This window comes from Gorilla gorilla, chromosome 10 (assembly GCF_029281585.2).
Source record: "Gorilla gorilla gorilla isolate KB3781 chromosome 10, NHGRI_mGorGor1-v2.1_pri, whole genome shotgun sequence".
Lineage (NCBI taxonomy): Eukaryota > Metazoa > Chordata > Mammalia > Primates > Hominidae > Gorilla > Gorilla gorilla.
Window position 1 is genome coordinate 82,546,458 of NC_073234.2, and position 14,091 is coordinate 82,560,548.

The window sequence follows — 14,091 nt, forward strand, 5'->3', positions numbered from 1 at the left end:
AAATAAGCCTGCCTTAAAAATTATTAATAAAATAACATTTAAAATGTTTAAAAAATTATTAACGTATATTTTTGTTTGAGCTTATTGATGAAATGGTTTCATATTCATCTCTGCCAAATATTATTAGGTGTCAAAATTTGGCATAAAAATTATAAAAGTATAAACCCACCCAAAACCAAAATATTTTTGCTTATATAATTTTTAATAAAACACTTAATATTGAATAAAAGCAACTAAATCTTCTAAATGATCAACAAAATGTCCATGTGTTTAACGTTTAAATTCTTAAACACCTTATGTTCATAAACTTTGAAATAGTTAAGAAAAAAATAACTTTAAATCATGACCATCCCTATATAATATCTGTTTTCAAAAGTAATCTAAATAAACAATTAAAATAAAAAATTGAGTATGTATGAGATAAATGCTTATAAGTAAACTTTGTACATAATTTAAAATCTTAAAATCATTATAGATGCTTATTAAATGTCTGTGCCATTTCCAATTAAAAAATTTATTATATGAAAAACATATTCCAAAATTGTAGAATGGTTCTCATCTATAAAATGCTAAAACTTGGCTGGGCACAGTGGCTCACACCTATAATGCCAGCACTTTGGGAGGCCAAGGTGGGCGGATCACGAGGTCTGGAGTTCGAGACCAGCCTGATCAACATGGTGAAACCCTGTCTCTACTAAAAATACGAAAATTAGCCAGGTGTGGTGGCATATGCCTGTAATCCCAGCTACTCAGGAGGCTGAGGCAGGAGAATCGCTTGAACCCAGAAGGTGAAGGTTGCAGTGAGCGGAGATGGTGCCACTGCACTCCAGTCTAGGCAACAGAGCAAGACTGTCTGAAAAAAAAGCTAAAACTACTAAAAAACAGTTTTACATACAAAATATACAAAAAAATATTTAAAAAATTAAATCTGCTTTTAGTAAAAAGTTATAAATGGTATAAAAATACAATTTTTTGGCCGGGCGCAGTGGTTCACGCCTGTAATCCCAGCACTTTGAAAGGCTAAGGCGGGTGAATCACCTGAGGTCGGGAGTGTGAGACCAGCCTGACCAACATGGAGAAACCCCGTTTCTACTAAAAATACAAAATTAGCCAGGCGTGGTGGCAGGCACCTGTAATCCCAGCTACTCGGGATGCTGAGGCAGGAGAATCGCTTGAACCTGGGAGCCGGAGATTGCAGTGAGCCAAGAATGTGCCATTGCACTCCAGCCTGGGCAGCGAGAGCAAAACTCTGTCTCAAAAAAAAATATATATATATATACATATATATATAATATATATGTATATATGATTTTTGTTAAAAAATATAATTTTGTCTAATCCAAGGAGTTTTAAAAATTACCTTAACAAAACAAAATTTAAAATTTAAATAAATATAAAAAATTTGTAAAGAGTTCATCTTATTTTAAAAGTTCTATAAGCATAAACAAGTTGACTAAAATTTAAAGGGAATTATTTAGTTTCTCCATAGGTTAAACATTAAAATAAAAATATACTAATCCAGGGCCAAAATATGGGACCGTGTGTCTAAATAACAGGGTTTTCTCAAAAAATTAATCTACTTTTTAACAAAAAATTATAGTTATAAAAATTTTATAAAAATTTTACTTTATAGTCATTATAATTAAATAAACAAAGTTTTATTAAAAATTGGGTTTAACATTAATAATACACAAATACAAAAGTAAAATTTACCTTTCTCTTTTAAACAACACTTTCATATAATATTAAAAACAATAAAAGATTTTTATTTGCCTTTTAAATAAGCAACAAATAAAGAAAAAAAAGAGACATGCTGGCCTCATGCTGTTTTTATTGGATCCTATTTAAAAAACAGTCTCCCTCTACCAATGAGTAGAGATTTTTGTCTTAATTTTTTTTATTTACCACTTGTACTAAATAACTGACAATGACCTAAAATTTTATTTATTTTGTAATATCAAGTATTTAAGCCTAGAATACTTGACAAACTTTTCAAAGTCAAATTCTAAATTAAGCCTTTTTTCTTTTCTTTTCTTTTTTTTTTTTTTGTTGAGACAGTGTCTCACTCTGTCGCTCAGGCTGGAGGCCAGTGGCACAATTATGGTTCACTACAACCTCCATCTACCAGGCTTAAGTGATCCTCCCACCTCAGCCTCCCCAGTAGCTGAGACTACGGACGTGCACAACTACACTTGGCTAATTTTTTAATTTTTTTATAGAGACGCGGTTTCCCCATGTTTCCCAGGCTGGTCTTAAATTCCTGGGCTCAAGGAATCTTCCCACCTCAGCCTCCGAAAGTGCTGAGATTACAGGCACAAGCCATCATACCTGGCTTTAAGCCTTCTTGTAATCTAATCGACTCTTTAAATATTAAGTCCCTTAAAGTCCAAGAAAATCAATTTGACATTTAATGTATTAAAATTATACAAAAAGATTGTTAAGGATAAAATAGTGTTTGACTTTCTTCTTTAAGCTATATTTACATAAATATATTGTCAATATATATTCCAAAAATATATAAAATTCCTATAATTCTGTTTCAATATATATCGATAATAATTACATGAAGTTATTATGTGCCACAAAAGTAACCAAGTTTTAACCATGATTACTTTAAAACTTTTGTCATCCACAATTGTTTTAATTATTTTCAAAACAATTTTATAATCAACTATAAAACTCTAATAAATACTCTTAAATACAAATATCTAATAACTTTAAAAATTATGCCAGTAAAATAAAAAAAATTCAAGACTCCCATAAAACCTACTGTGTTCATACATATCAAACAAAACAGAAATTAATTACATAAACTATACTAATAAAAAATATTTTTATAACTTTTTATTTAAAACACTGTTAATTCTTCTCTTTTACAAAGTCCAAAAAACTTTTTCTTTTTAGCTATTGACAACTTTCAACAGTCAGATAAAATACACTCCTATAAAGAAAATTTAAGACATATTTTTCTCTAGCTAATCTCTCCAAAATTTACAAACTATTTATACATATACTTAATTTATAACAATATTATTATTTACATAAATTCAATAAAAATCTATTTTCTTTTATAACACAATTAAAAACACTATTTTACCAAAATTTTAATTTAAAAAACATACTTACAAACTACTTTAAATTATCAAAATTAACCTATAAAGCCAATAAAAGCCCCTTAAAAAACTAACCTCATACCTTGTCTATACAGTGTCTATACAAAATTCTTAACCTATAACAAATAAAAAGTGTCACTTTCTAACAGGAACCACAGCCCCAAGTTTTCTTGAGACCTCAAAAGAAAAAATTTGCCCATTTAATACAAATATTTAAAGACACAAATAAACCCATGACTGGACTCAAAACTTCAAAAGATCTAATCTAAAATTCCCTATAACAAAGTTCCAACAAAGCCAATTTTTAAAAAAGCCTATATGACAAATAATTATTCTTACTGACTTTATACAAATACACAAGCCAAATATAATAAAACTAAAACTTATTTTGCCTATAAATGTGTCCTATTATAATTTATCTTTAATAAAAACAAAAACTAAAAAAAAGTTTCAAAAAACCTAACTATAATACACCTGTAATTAAATTCTAGTCTTATCCACTGTTTTTGAGTTTTTATTATTTTCTATAATTTTAACTAAATCCTAAATTCTTTCTAGAGTACAAATTTCCAAACTAATATTTTCAATTTTTTTCTTTTATTTTTCTAACTTAAACTCAATAAAATTACTACTACCTCTTTTCTGAGGCCTTACAAACTAAAGCTTATTCCTTATAACACAGACAAAGAAAATGTCAAATTACTACTGCCTTCCTCTTCTATAACTAAAAGTACTTTAACATCCAAATAGTTTCCAACATTAATCTTTGCTTTTCTATTTCCATAAAAATGCCTCTTACTAAACTTTTTTCTGCCTTCATCACATAAAAAGGCCTAGCCCATGTACAATACTACCTTCTAAATAAAAAACTAACCAAACTAATCCACCCTCATAAACTAAACAAGACTTAAAGCCACCTTCATAAATATTCATATCCCTATTTACAGCCTATTAAATATATGTATTAGCCAACCTGTCATCACATCCAATTACAATTAACAATAAAAACCCTACATAATTAAAAAATTCAAAAATGCCTCAAATAGCCCTACAAAATATACACCAAAAAATTAAATCTATGTGTGACCCTACATTGTCACTAAATCAATAGGGGACATTCTAATTCAGGTCAGGACCATGTTAGTGACAAAGACTACTTATAACATTGGCCTGGCCTACAGGGGTAGATATATCCCTGTGTTATAAAACTTACTACTATTATACCCTCTATGTAAAACTGTAAGACAGACTTTCCCCAAAACTTTCTAAACCTCAAACTATAACACTCCAATAAATATTGTCTATAGGCCCAAATACTCATAAATATTTCCAAATCCAAATAAATCAATTCCATTCTAATACCCCCAAACTATGCCCCTTCTCAACAAAAAAATAGCCAAAACAATTATGGCAGCCATTTTCCATACAAATAAAATAAAATTTGACAATAAAAATTACAACCAAACAGCTTAACTTCAAACTGCATTTTAAAACTTTTTTTTTCCAACTTTCTCCCCAGTCTCAAAATATAACTTGAAAATAAACTACAAATGTGTTTTACAACCTCAAAATATTTTCTTTCCTCCCTTCTCCCAATCTCAAAATATAACTTTAGACAAACTATATATCTGCTTCCTTTTGCCTTAAAATACAGCCTCAAAATGTACTATAAATCGCCACTCCCCTTCTTTCCCATACTATACTCCCATGCCTTATGCATATTTATTTACTTACATCCTTGTTAAGTACATGCCATACTCACATATCTAGTCATATATTTCCATTAAAATGTCAAAGGCCAAATCCTAACACAAACCAGACACCTCCAAAATTCTCTCCCCAGTCAAGGCTGAAACTCACTCCCAGCTAAAAACTGACTATAGGCCAGATGCAAAGGCTCACACCTGTAATCCCAGCACTTCGTGAGGCCGAGGTGGGAGGACTGCTTGAGCCCAGGAATTTGAGACCAGTCTGGGCAACATGGTGAAACCCCGTCTCCACCAAAAAAAAATACAAAAAGTTAGCTGTGCTGGGTGGTGCATGCCTGTGGTCCTAGCTACTAGGGAGGCTGAGGTAGGAGAGGATCACCTGAGCCTGGCAGGTCAAGACTGCATTGAGCCAAGATCACACCACTGCACTCCAGCCTGGGAGATAGAGTGAGACCCCATCTCCAAGAAAAAACAAAAATTGACCATAAAATTGACTGCAATTAATTTGTAACCTAATTAAAGCCCAAAATGACACCAGGGCCTTCACCAAATAAAACAATTCACAATAAGTCATTAAAACAAACCGTGCCACCTCATACCCACTTCCTCTCCTACATTCCAAACCCCTCTCTCCTTAAAAATCTCTATCTTCCCTCCACAAAGGGAAGAGTGGAAATTTTTTAAAATTTCACCCATTCTTCCCCTTGCTAACACAAGTAGTAAAGTCTTGCTCTCTTTCTTTCACATCTCATTATTATTTTGACTCCTTTCTATAAACAAATGGCCGAACCCTTTTGCTGGTTACACGTCTAGTTGTTACACTTCCATAGTGCAGATGAAAAATGAGAGGTTACTTGATTTCTTCAGTTTACTCTTTGATGTCAGCCCTCCAAGTTGGGGTATGAGGGGCACAGGAACCCTGAGGTCCAGACTAGCTAAGTGGTGGGACTAGCTGATGATCCATTGTCCTCTGATGAAGCCCACATTCTGGAAATGGAACTCCTCGAAAACCTCTTTGATCCACTGCAGGCGTTTGCCGTCTCTGACAGCATCCATATCTCCTCACCAAGGATCTGAAGACATAAGTTGCAGAGTCTGGTAGACCGAATACAACTTGGGCAAAACAAGAAGCATCTTCCATTCAAGTCCCTGCTGTTTGTCAGTCATGGGGTCAACCAAGCTGGAAATCACCCATACTGCCTCCCATTCAGTGCCTGGATCCATGATGTATTTAAGCACCAACCTCACAGCATGTGTTCCTGCAAGGTGGCACTGCCCCACAGCGATCAGCCCCTCTCTTGCACTCTCTCTTTGCTATTTCATGGCACTCATGTTGAGGCTGTTTTCACTTCACATTGAGCACCTTGGTTCATTCAGATTCCCTGGGACTCTGACCATGCACCATCATAATATCTACTGAGAATCTCCACCAAACTTTCACACAGAAACCAAATGACATCCTGATGAGAAAAGAATGGACTACAGATGGCCTGAAACAATCTGTTCTTGAAGTATTCTGAGGATTGCCAAGGCAAACGGTGTCCTTACTGAAAGTTCCCCTGCTGCAAATAAAAACTCCATGTTCTTTAGATCCATCGGAAACAGGAAAATATTGAAATCAAAGGTATAACCCCCTACAACCATATCTCGCTGCCAACACTTCCCTTACCACCTGATTTTCTCCAGGATGTTATCTGACACATTTAGAGTTTTGTTTGTTTGTTTTTAGATGGAATTTCACTCTTGCTGCCCAGGCTGGAGTACAATGGTACAATCTGGCTCACTGCAACCTCTGCCTCCCAGGTTCAAGTGATTCTCCTGCCTCAGCCTCCTGAGTAGGTGGGATTACAGGTGTGCGCCACCATGCCGGGCTAATTTTTTGTATTTTTAGTAGAGACGGGATTTCACCATGTTGGCCAAGCTGGTCTCGAACTCCTGACCTCAGGTGATCCACCCCCTTGGCCTCCCAAAGTACTGGGATTACTGGCATGAGCCGCTGTGCCTGGCCTGTTTCTGGCTTTATCTTTGCCTTAGACAAGTTCTTTCTGGTTCAGCTGATAGTATTTCCCCCAAATTCAGAATACATAAGAAATCACTGGGAATTTACACCCGATTACCATAGATTCATTCTCTCATATTACAATGCTCAAAGTTACAAGGAGAGATAGTATGTGATTGCAATGTTGGTGTTTCATTAATATTTTCTTAAAGTTAAAATTGTTTTCTGAGGAAGTAGCCAGAATAATAATTCTCTCAAATTCAAAAAACTGTTGGCACAATTTGAAGTCAGTCATCATTTCTAACCAACGTATATTCTTTTTGCTGCCAAGATAGCTTGACAATTTTAATATCTGCATGATGGCCTATAATGATAATCCCAGCAGCATTCTGGTGATAAGATCTTAGAGGGTATGTTGAGGAAGAAATACTTGTTTAGGTGGCTTTCATCATGCCACTTGGCTTCGAGGTCATTTTTCCTGTCCTGGAGGATTCCCTTAAAGCACTCCTGGGTGATGTTGAGAAAGTGAATGGGTGTTCCACCAAAAATGGCTGCGTGGTAATAAAAATCCCCCTGGCCAAATGGAATGTATGCCACCGACTCCTTCTGCCTCTCCTAAGTATTCTCCTCAGGATGTGTCCAGTACCACCAGGCCTATAGCTGAGCCACGGACTGGCCCAGGGTCTCCACTCCAAAATTGTCTTGGAACACTTGGTCCACATCCATGCAGAAGAGGAAGTCAACTTCCTGTTGGATGTGGGCCAACATGTGCTCCCTGTTGGTCTTCATGCCCATGATGCTGATGACCTGCTACCTCTTCTCGGGCTTGATCTCAAACACTCTGAAGAAACGCAGAGGACCCAGCTCTATCAACGGCATCCTGGAGATATTATCGGCCATGATGTAAAACATGACTTTGTGGCTTACCATGAAGTACCTATCAGCAGATGCTATGAACTCCTTCAAGTAATACTCTACATGTCTTCCGACAGCAAAAACCGTCAACCCACAGTAATTTTCTGTTTGGCATAATAATTTTCTAGAATGGTTCTGTTCTAAGTTCCTTCCCACACAACCGGTTCATTCCAACTGGTCACCGTCAGCACCTCTGGGCGATCGTATGGATTAAACCAGTTCCATAGCCGAAGCTCTTTTTTTGTCATCTTCTTTTCTTTTTTCTTTCTCTTTTTCTTTGTCTATGTCTTCTTCTTCCTCTGCTTGAGGATTGTGGGTCCCATTGTTGAAGCAGCTTGGAAACCACCGGCCCTTCTGCCCGCCGCCGTCAACAACTTATGGGTGTTTTAAGTGATACATCCACAAGAGAGAGCCTTCTTGGGTGTTGATACATTTCCAAACCACAACAATCGCAGTTGAGACAACCAGCATTGGAGGAATTACGTTTCCTTTGACATTCATTATTTTCTCCTTATCATCTGCTTCTTTCACCCCAGAGTAAAAAGCAAAACAACAAAGTTCTACTGAGCTCCCTTCTGCAGAAGGAAGAGTTCAAGGAAGGGAAGGTGCTGCGTTCCAACTCTTGACTGGCAGAACCCGGGTGCCTAGGGCCGGCGCGTCGCGAGGGACCCTAGGTAAGACTCCGCCTCCCTCCCCGCCCAGGTGGCCCCTGGGCGCTCGGATCAGCCGCCTAGCGGCGTCCGCCCCAGCCCAGCAAGGCCTGCCGGGAAAACGTATCGGCTTTGACATTCAACTCAGAATTTTATTTCAGAAATTACCAACCAGTTGAATAAATATAGATCTATTTATTCCCTTTAACTCATTTACAACAAATGTAGAAATTGAGCACGGGCCACATGTACTTGGCAGAAGGCTGTTTTAAAAATGAACATCAAACTTATTTTCTGCCAAGACTCTCTCCTCCCCATCATCCATTCAGCACTAGGTTCAGAAAAAATTACCTACAGAACAACGGTTTTCAAATTATGTTTCATGGTCACGGTATTCTCGTTCCTTGAGATGATACAGGTACAACTTTAAATTCTATGCTCAAATGTGTCAAGCAGCTGCATACTACATATTCCTCTTACATGCCGCCATATTAAATGTTCTGTGGGCCGGGCGCTGTGGCTGTAATCCCAGCACTTTGGGAAGCCGAGGCGGGACGATCACTTGAGGTCAGGAGTTCAAGACCAGCCTGGCCAACATGGTGAAACCCCGTTTCTACTAAAAATACAAAAATTAGCTGGGCGAGGGGGCGCACCTGTAATCCCAGCTACTCAGGAGGCTGAGACAAGGAAATCACTTGAACCCGGGAGGTGGAGGTTGCAGTGAGCCGAGATTGCACCACTGCACACTCCAGCCTGGGTGACAGGGTGAGACTATGTCTCAAAAAAAAAAGTTTGGAGACATGGTACTATTAAGAAGACTGTTTCCTGCACTTCTTCTCTTAACCACAACCCTCCTCAGCAACAACATCCTCCTTCCCCAGCCAACACATAACCCAAGACCCAAGAGTATTTGCTTCTATTATTTTATGGAACTAGTGTTCTAGGTTTCACAACTTGGGAAATCCTACAGCAGAGCTTCCCTGTAATAACAGGGCAGAAGAATGGAAAGCCATATAAAGCCCTGGAGGGTCTTTTTTCCCCTAAGAATTTTGATGTTTTCTTTATTTCATGCCGTATCAGAATTGCTTTAGTGAAAATTTAGAGGGTTTTAATTCCATTTACTTTTATTTCACATTCCTAGTCTCTAGCAGGGGTGACGTTTATGAAGTTACTTACCCTCTTTGTGCCTCTCATACTTAAAATGTGAAAAACACCAATCTCATAGGGCTGTTCTGAGGATTGAGTTAACACAATGCCTGACTCATAAATAAGTGCTCAGCAGGGCATGGTGGCTCACGCCTGTAATCCCAGCACTTTGGGAGGCTGACGTGGACAGATCACCTGAGGTCAGGAGTTCAAGACCAGCCTGGCCAACATGGTGAAACCCTGCCATCTCTATTAGAAATAAAAAAATTAGCCAGGGATGGTGGCAGGCACCTGTAATCCCAGCTACTTGGGAGGCTGAGGCATGAGAATTGCTTGAACATGGGAGGCGGAGGTTGCAGTGAGTGGAGATTGTGCCACTGAACTCCAGCCTGGGCAACAGAGTGAGACTCCCTCTCAAGGAAAAAAAAATGCTCATAAAGGTCAGGCGCAGTGGCTCACACCTGTAATCTCAGAACTTTGGGAGGGCGAGGTGGGCAGATCACTGAGGTCAGGAGTTCATGACCAGCTTGGACAACATAGCGAAACCCTGTCTCTACTAAAAATACAAAAATTAGCCGGGCGTGCTGTAATCCCAGCTACGTGCGAGGCTGAGGCAGGGAGAATCGCTTGAACCCGGGAAGCAGAGGTTGCAGTGAGCCGAGATTGTGCCATTGCACTCCAGCCTGGGCTACAGAGCAAGACTCTGTCTCAAAAAAATAAATAAATTTTAAAAATGCTCATAATTATAACAATTATTATTATATACAAAGACTTGTACTTTTGTCTTTGAAGGACTCAAAACTTTAGTAGAAGCAATTTCTACATTAGAACAGTGACAGAAAGGTCAGAAAGAAAAGCTTAGGGACAAATGAAGGCCACCAACTACCAAAACATTTGGACTTTATTCTGTAATAGCCACTGAATGTTTTCAATAAGTAAGTAGTACTATAAAAACAATGTTTTGGACAACTCTGAAGTGGTTGTGTAGAATGACTTGGGAATAGGTACAAACAAAAGATTAAAATAATATAACAATAGCTAATGTTTATGCTTTTCTGGACCTTCCTTAAGTATGTAGGAAATATTAGTTATAAATATTATTATTACGGTCTAGGAAATGTGCTAGGCACCTTATATAGGATATTTTATTTAACTTTTTTTTTTTTGAGATGGAGTTTCGCTCTTGCTGCCCAGGCTGGAGTGCAATGGCGCGATCTCGGCTCACTGTAACCTCTGCCTCCCGGGTTCAAGAGATGCTCCTTGCCTCAGCCTCCCGAGTAGCTGGGATTACAGATGCCTGCCACCATGCCCAGCTAATTTTTGTATTTTTAGTAGAGAAAGGGTTTCACCATATTTGGCTGGGCCGGGCGTGGTGGCTCATGCCTGTAGTCCCAGCACTTTGGGAGGCTGAGGCCAGTGGATCACCTGAGGTTAGGAGTTATTTAACTCTTAAAACAACCTGAGGTAATATCCTGATCATCATTTACCCATGAAGAAACTGAAGTTGAGAAAGATGAAAATGAATTGCCTATGACACCAAGTAAGTGGCTGTAAACATGATTTATATTTAAGGAATCTGACTCCAAATATTATAGTTCAGCTGGAAATTCAAAAGTGAAAGAATTTACACACAGAAAAAGACAAACCATGATTTGCTTTCTGAGTGGACACAGGCTAAAAGAAAGTATTATTGATAATACCAAATGACTGAGGCCTTGAGGTCCACACATACAAAAAAAGACCTGCTTCTTTGTGTGTGTGTGTGTGTGTGTGTTTTACATTAAATATGGTGGAAAGGCTATTCAGAGCAAAAGGCAATTAATTGTGGCTGAAGCACTAAGGACAGTTTGATGAAAGATATATTAATCATGGCAGATTGGCAAAATGAAATATGGCATTACTGGGGAGAAAAAATATCATATATTACGTATATATTATTATCATCATTTTAAGACGTTGTCTCACTCTGTCGCCCAGGCTGGAGTGCAGTGGCACGATCTCGGCTCACTGCAACCTCCGCCTCCTGGGTTCAAGCAATTTTTCTGCGTCAGCCTCCCGAGTAGCTGTGACTACAGGCGCGCCACCATGCCCAGCCAATTTTTGTATTTTTAGTAGAGATGGGGTTTCACCATATTGGCCAGGCTGGTCTCGAACTCCTGACGCCCTGATCTGCCCGCCTCAGCCTCCCAAAGTGGTGGGGTTACAGGCATGAGCCACCGCACCCGGCCTTTATATTACATACATTTAAGTAAAAGGATACATGAGAGCAGATCAGAGGTATGTGTGAAATTTAGACACATATTATGAGGCTTAATCAAGTTTCATCTGTTTTATTAACTCCTATTGCCTGACTTTGAAGTACTCAGTAATAGTTGATGAATACAGAAAACAATGGTAAAGGTCAGGTAGATTTGATCGGATTTGAGTTATGTGTTAGTAGAGAGCTATTTAAAGGTTTGTTGTTGTTTTTAACAGGAGTATCAAGTGAGATTGATTTTTCATCTCTTCACCAGGCTCTCTGTTCTTTTAGAAAGGCCTGTCAGCTAGCTCCATCCCTAACACTTTCAGGGATGTTGACCCCTAGCTGGCAAAACTTGTGTTTGAAATCCCAAATATTAAGCAGATGAAAAACTTGGATACTAAATACTTTCATAACTCATCTCCACGAATTTGTATGTCTGAGGGAACAATACACAGCTGCAGGTCCATCAAGGCCACAAAAGCTAACTACAGAGATAGTCTTTTAGCTATTTTGAAATCAGTAGGGCCTGACTACAGCCATCTGTCGCATACCCATTACTCTTACTAAGGTCCTGCTGGCGTCAGAGAGGTGGTTCTACGATGCACGGTAGGAGTGTGTCTGGCCAGAGAAGTGGGGAGGCTCAGCTGCCTTGGGAGGTGCAAGTAGTAGCGCTAGGAAGTTGCTGCTAGGCCTCTGGCAAGAACACCAACTGATCCGCAATGCGCCTGGTCAAACTGCAGCAGCCTGCTCTGCAAATACCGCATAACAGAAAAAGCCTGTATTGGAGAATATAAGAAGCCGCGGCAGAAACGGAGTGCGCGACGATTCTAAGGTTTTTACCCAGCACGGCTCCCCCATCAGACTGCAAATCCCAGCATTCACTCCTTCCAAGGGAGCCAATGAGGAAGCTACTAGTTCCCGCAGCCAATCACATTCTGAGCCAGTGTATCACCCGACTGAATTCTGGGATTTGTGGTTTTCACGTGGCAACATTACACCATGGTGGTTAAGGCAATGCAGGCCACGCGTCTGATCCCAAACGACACCTCCCTGTTATAAATTCTTATGTTGGTTCCGCAAGCTAACTCCTTAACTGTCGTTACTCCCAGGCTTCCTCCTTCTCAAAGCTCGTAATCTTTTTCTCTTAATGTCATTAAATAATCAAGTTATTTTCAGATTAAGGCCCACTTGCTCCACTCGCCTCCTGTCCCTTAACCGTCGCTTTAGAGTCTCGCGAGAACAGCCCCTTTTTTGTGTGTGTGTTGTCATGCCTTCAAAAGGCGGGTCACACGAAAACTGACACAGGCTTCAGCCAACCGAATTGTCTTTTAACTCTCTTCTCCACAGCGTGCGTGGGGAGGCCTCCGTGAACTCTGACCTTAGCTTTCCGTAGCGTCCCGCGTCTGCCGCCCCCGCCCCCGGAGTGAAGGAGGCGGGCTTTGGCCTTTTGCCCTAGGGAGCGAGTGCGGAGCGAGTGGGAGCGAGACGGCCCTGAGTGGAAGTGTCTGGCTCCCCGTAGAGGCCCTACTGTACGCCCCGCCGCCCATGAGCTCGTTCTCACGCGAACAGCGCCGTCGTTAGGCTGGCTCTGTAGCCTCGGCTTACCCCGGGACAGGCCCACGCCTCGCCAGGGAGGGGGCAGCCCGTCGAGGCGCCTCCCTAGTCAGCGTCGGCGTCGCGCTGCGACCCTGGAAGCGGGAGCTGCCGCGAGCGAGAGGAGGAGCTCCAGTGGCGGCGGCGGCGGCAGCAGCAGCGGGCAGCAGCTCCAGCAGCGCCAGCGGGCGGGATCGAGGCCGTCAACATGGCGAGCGCCTCGTACCACATTTCCAATTTGCTGGAAAAAATGACATCCAGCGACAAGGACTTTAGGTGAGGCCGAGATCCGACCCTCACCCCACCTCGGGGTTCTCGCAGCCGCGGCCTTGACCGTCACGCAGGCCTTGCCCCACCCCTTCGGCCGTAGCCGGTAGCTTCTCTGCCCCGAAGTCTCCAGCCCACCGGTCCGCTGGCCTCCCGATCCCTGCGGAGCCCCTTTCCTCTCCCCTCTTGCAACCCCCTCCCCCCATTCTTTCTCCTAGGCAGTTGCCCGCCGCGGTCTCTAGGCCCCGTTTGCTTGTCTCAGCGCCCCCACATCCTTCCCTGCCCCACCAGGAGGCGATTCTTGCGTCTCAGGTAGCGCGAAGGGGCGAAACCACCCACCATTGTGGAGAAGGGAGTTGCTCTAGGCCGGGAGACCGGGCGCCGGGCCTGTTCGCTTGCCATCCTGCGGCGCTAGGCCGCCCTGCTCGCTGGGGCCCAAGCTGCTGCCCACTCGGGG

The 14,091-nt window shown here is 40.8% G+C and overlaps 1 protein-coding gene, 1 long non-coding RNA gene and 1 pseudogene across 2 annotated transcripts in view; 1 reads left to right on the plus strand and 2 right to left on the minus strand.

Annotated features, from left to right (window-relative positions):
* Positions 1 to 7,108: 7,108 nt before the first annotated feature.
* LOC101150663 (N-acetyllactosaminide alpha-1,3-galactosyltransferase-like) lies at positions 7,109 to 8,237 on the minus strand (annotated as a pseudogene).
* Positions 8,238 to 11,846: 3,609 nt separating this feature from the next.
* On the minus strand, positions 11,847 to 13,459 carry LOC134756573 (uncharacterized). The gene is made up of 2 exons (XR_010129362.1): positions 13,380 to 13,459; positions 11,847 to 12,523 (listed from the first exon to the last, which is right to left on the minus strand). It is a non-coding gene; the product is annotated as an uncharacterized lncRNA (long non-coding RNA).
* Positions 12,755 to 14,091, plus strand: part of CAND1 (cullin associated and neddylation dissociated 1) — a 44,572-nt gene continuing 43,235 nt past the window's right edge. The window contains exon 1 of the mRNA XM_004053523.5: positions 12,755 to 13,643. Coding sequence (XP_004053571.1) covers positions 13,576 to 13,643 — 68 coding nt within the window. The 5' untranslated portion in view covers positions 12,755 to 13,575. The remainder of the gene's footprint in view (positions 13,644 to 14,091) is intronic.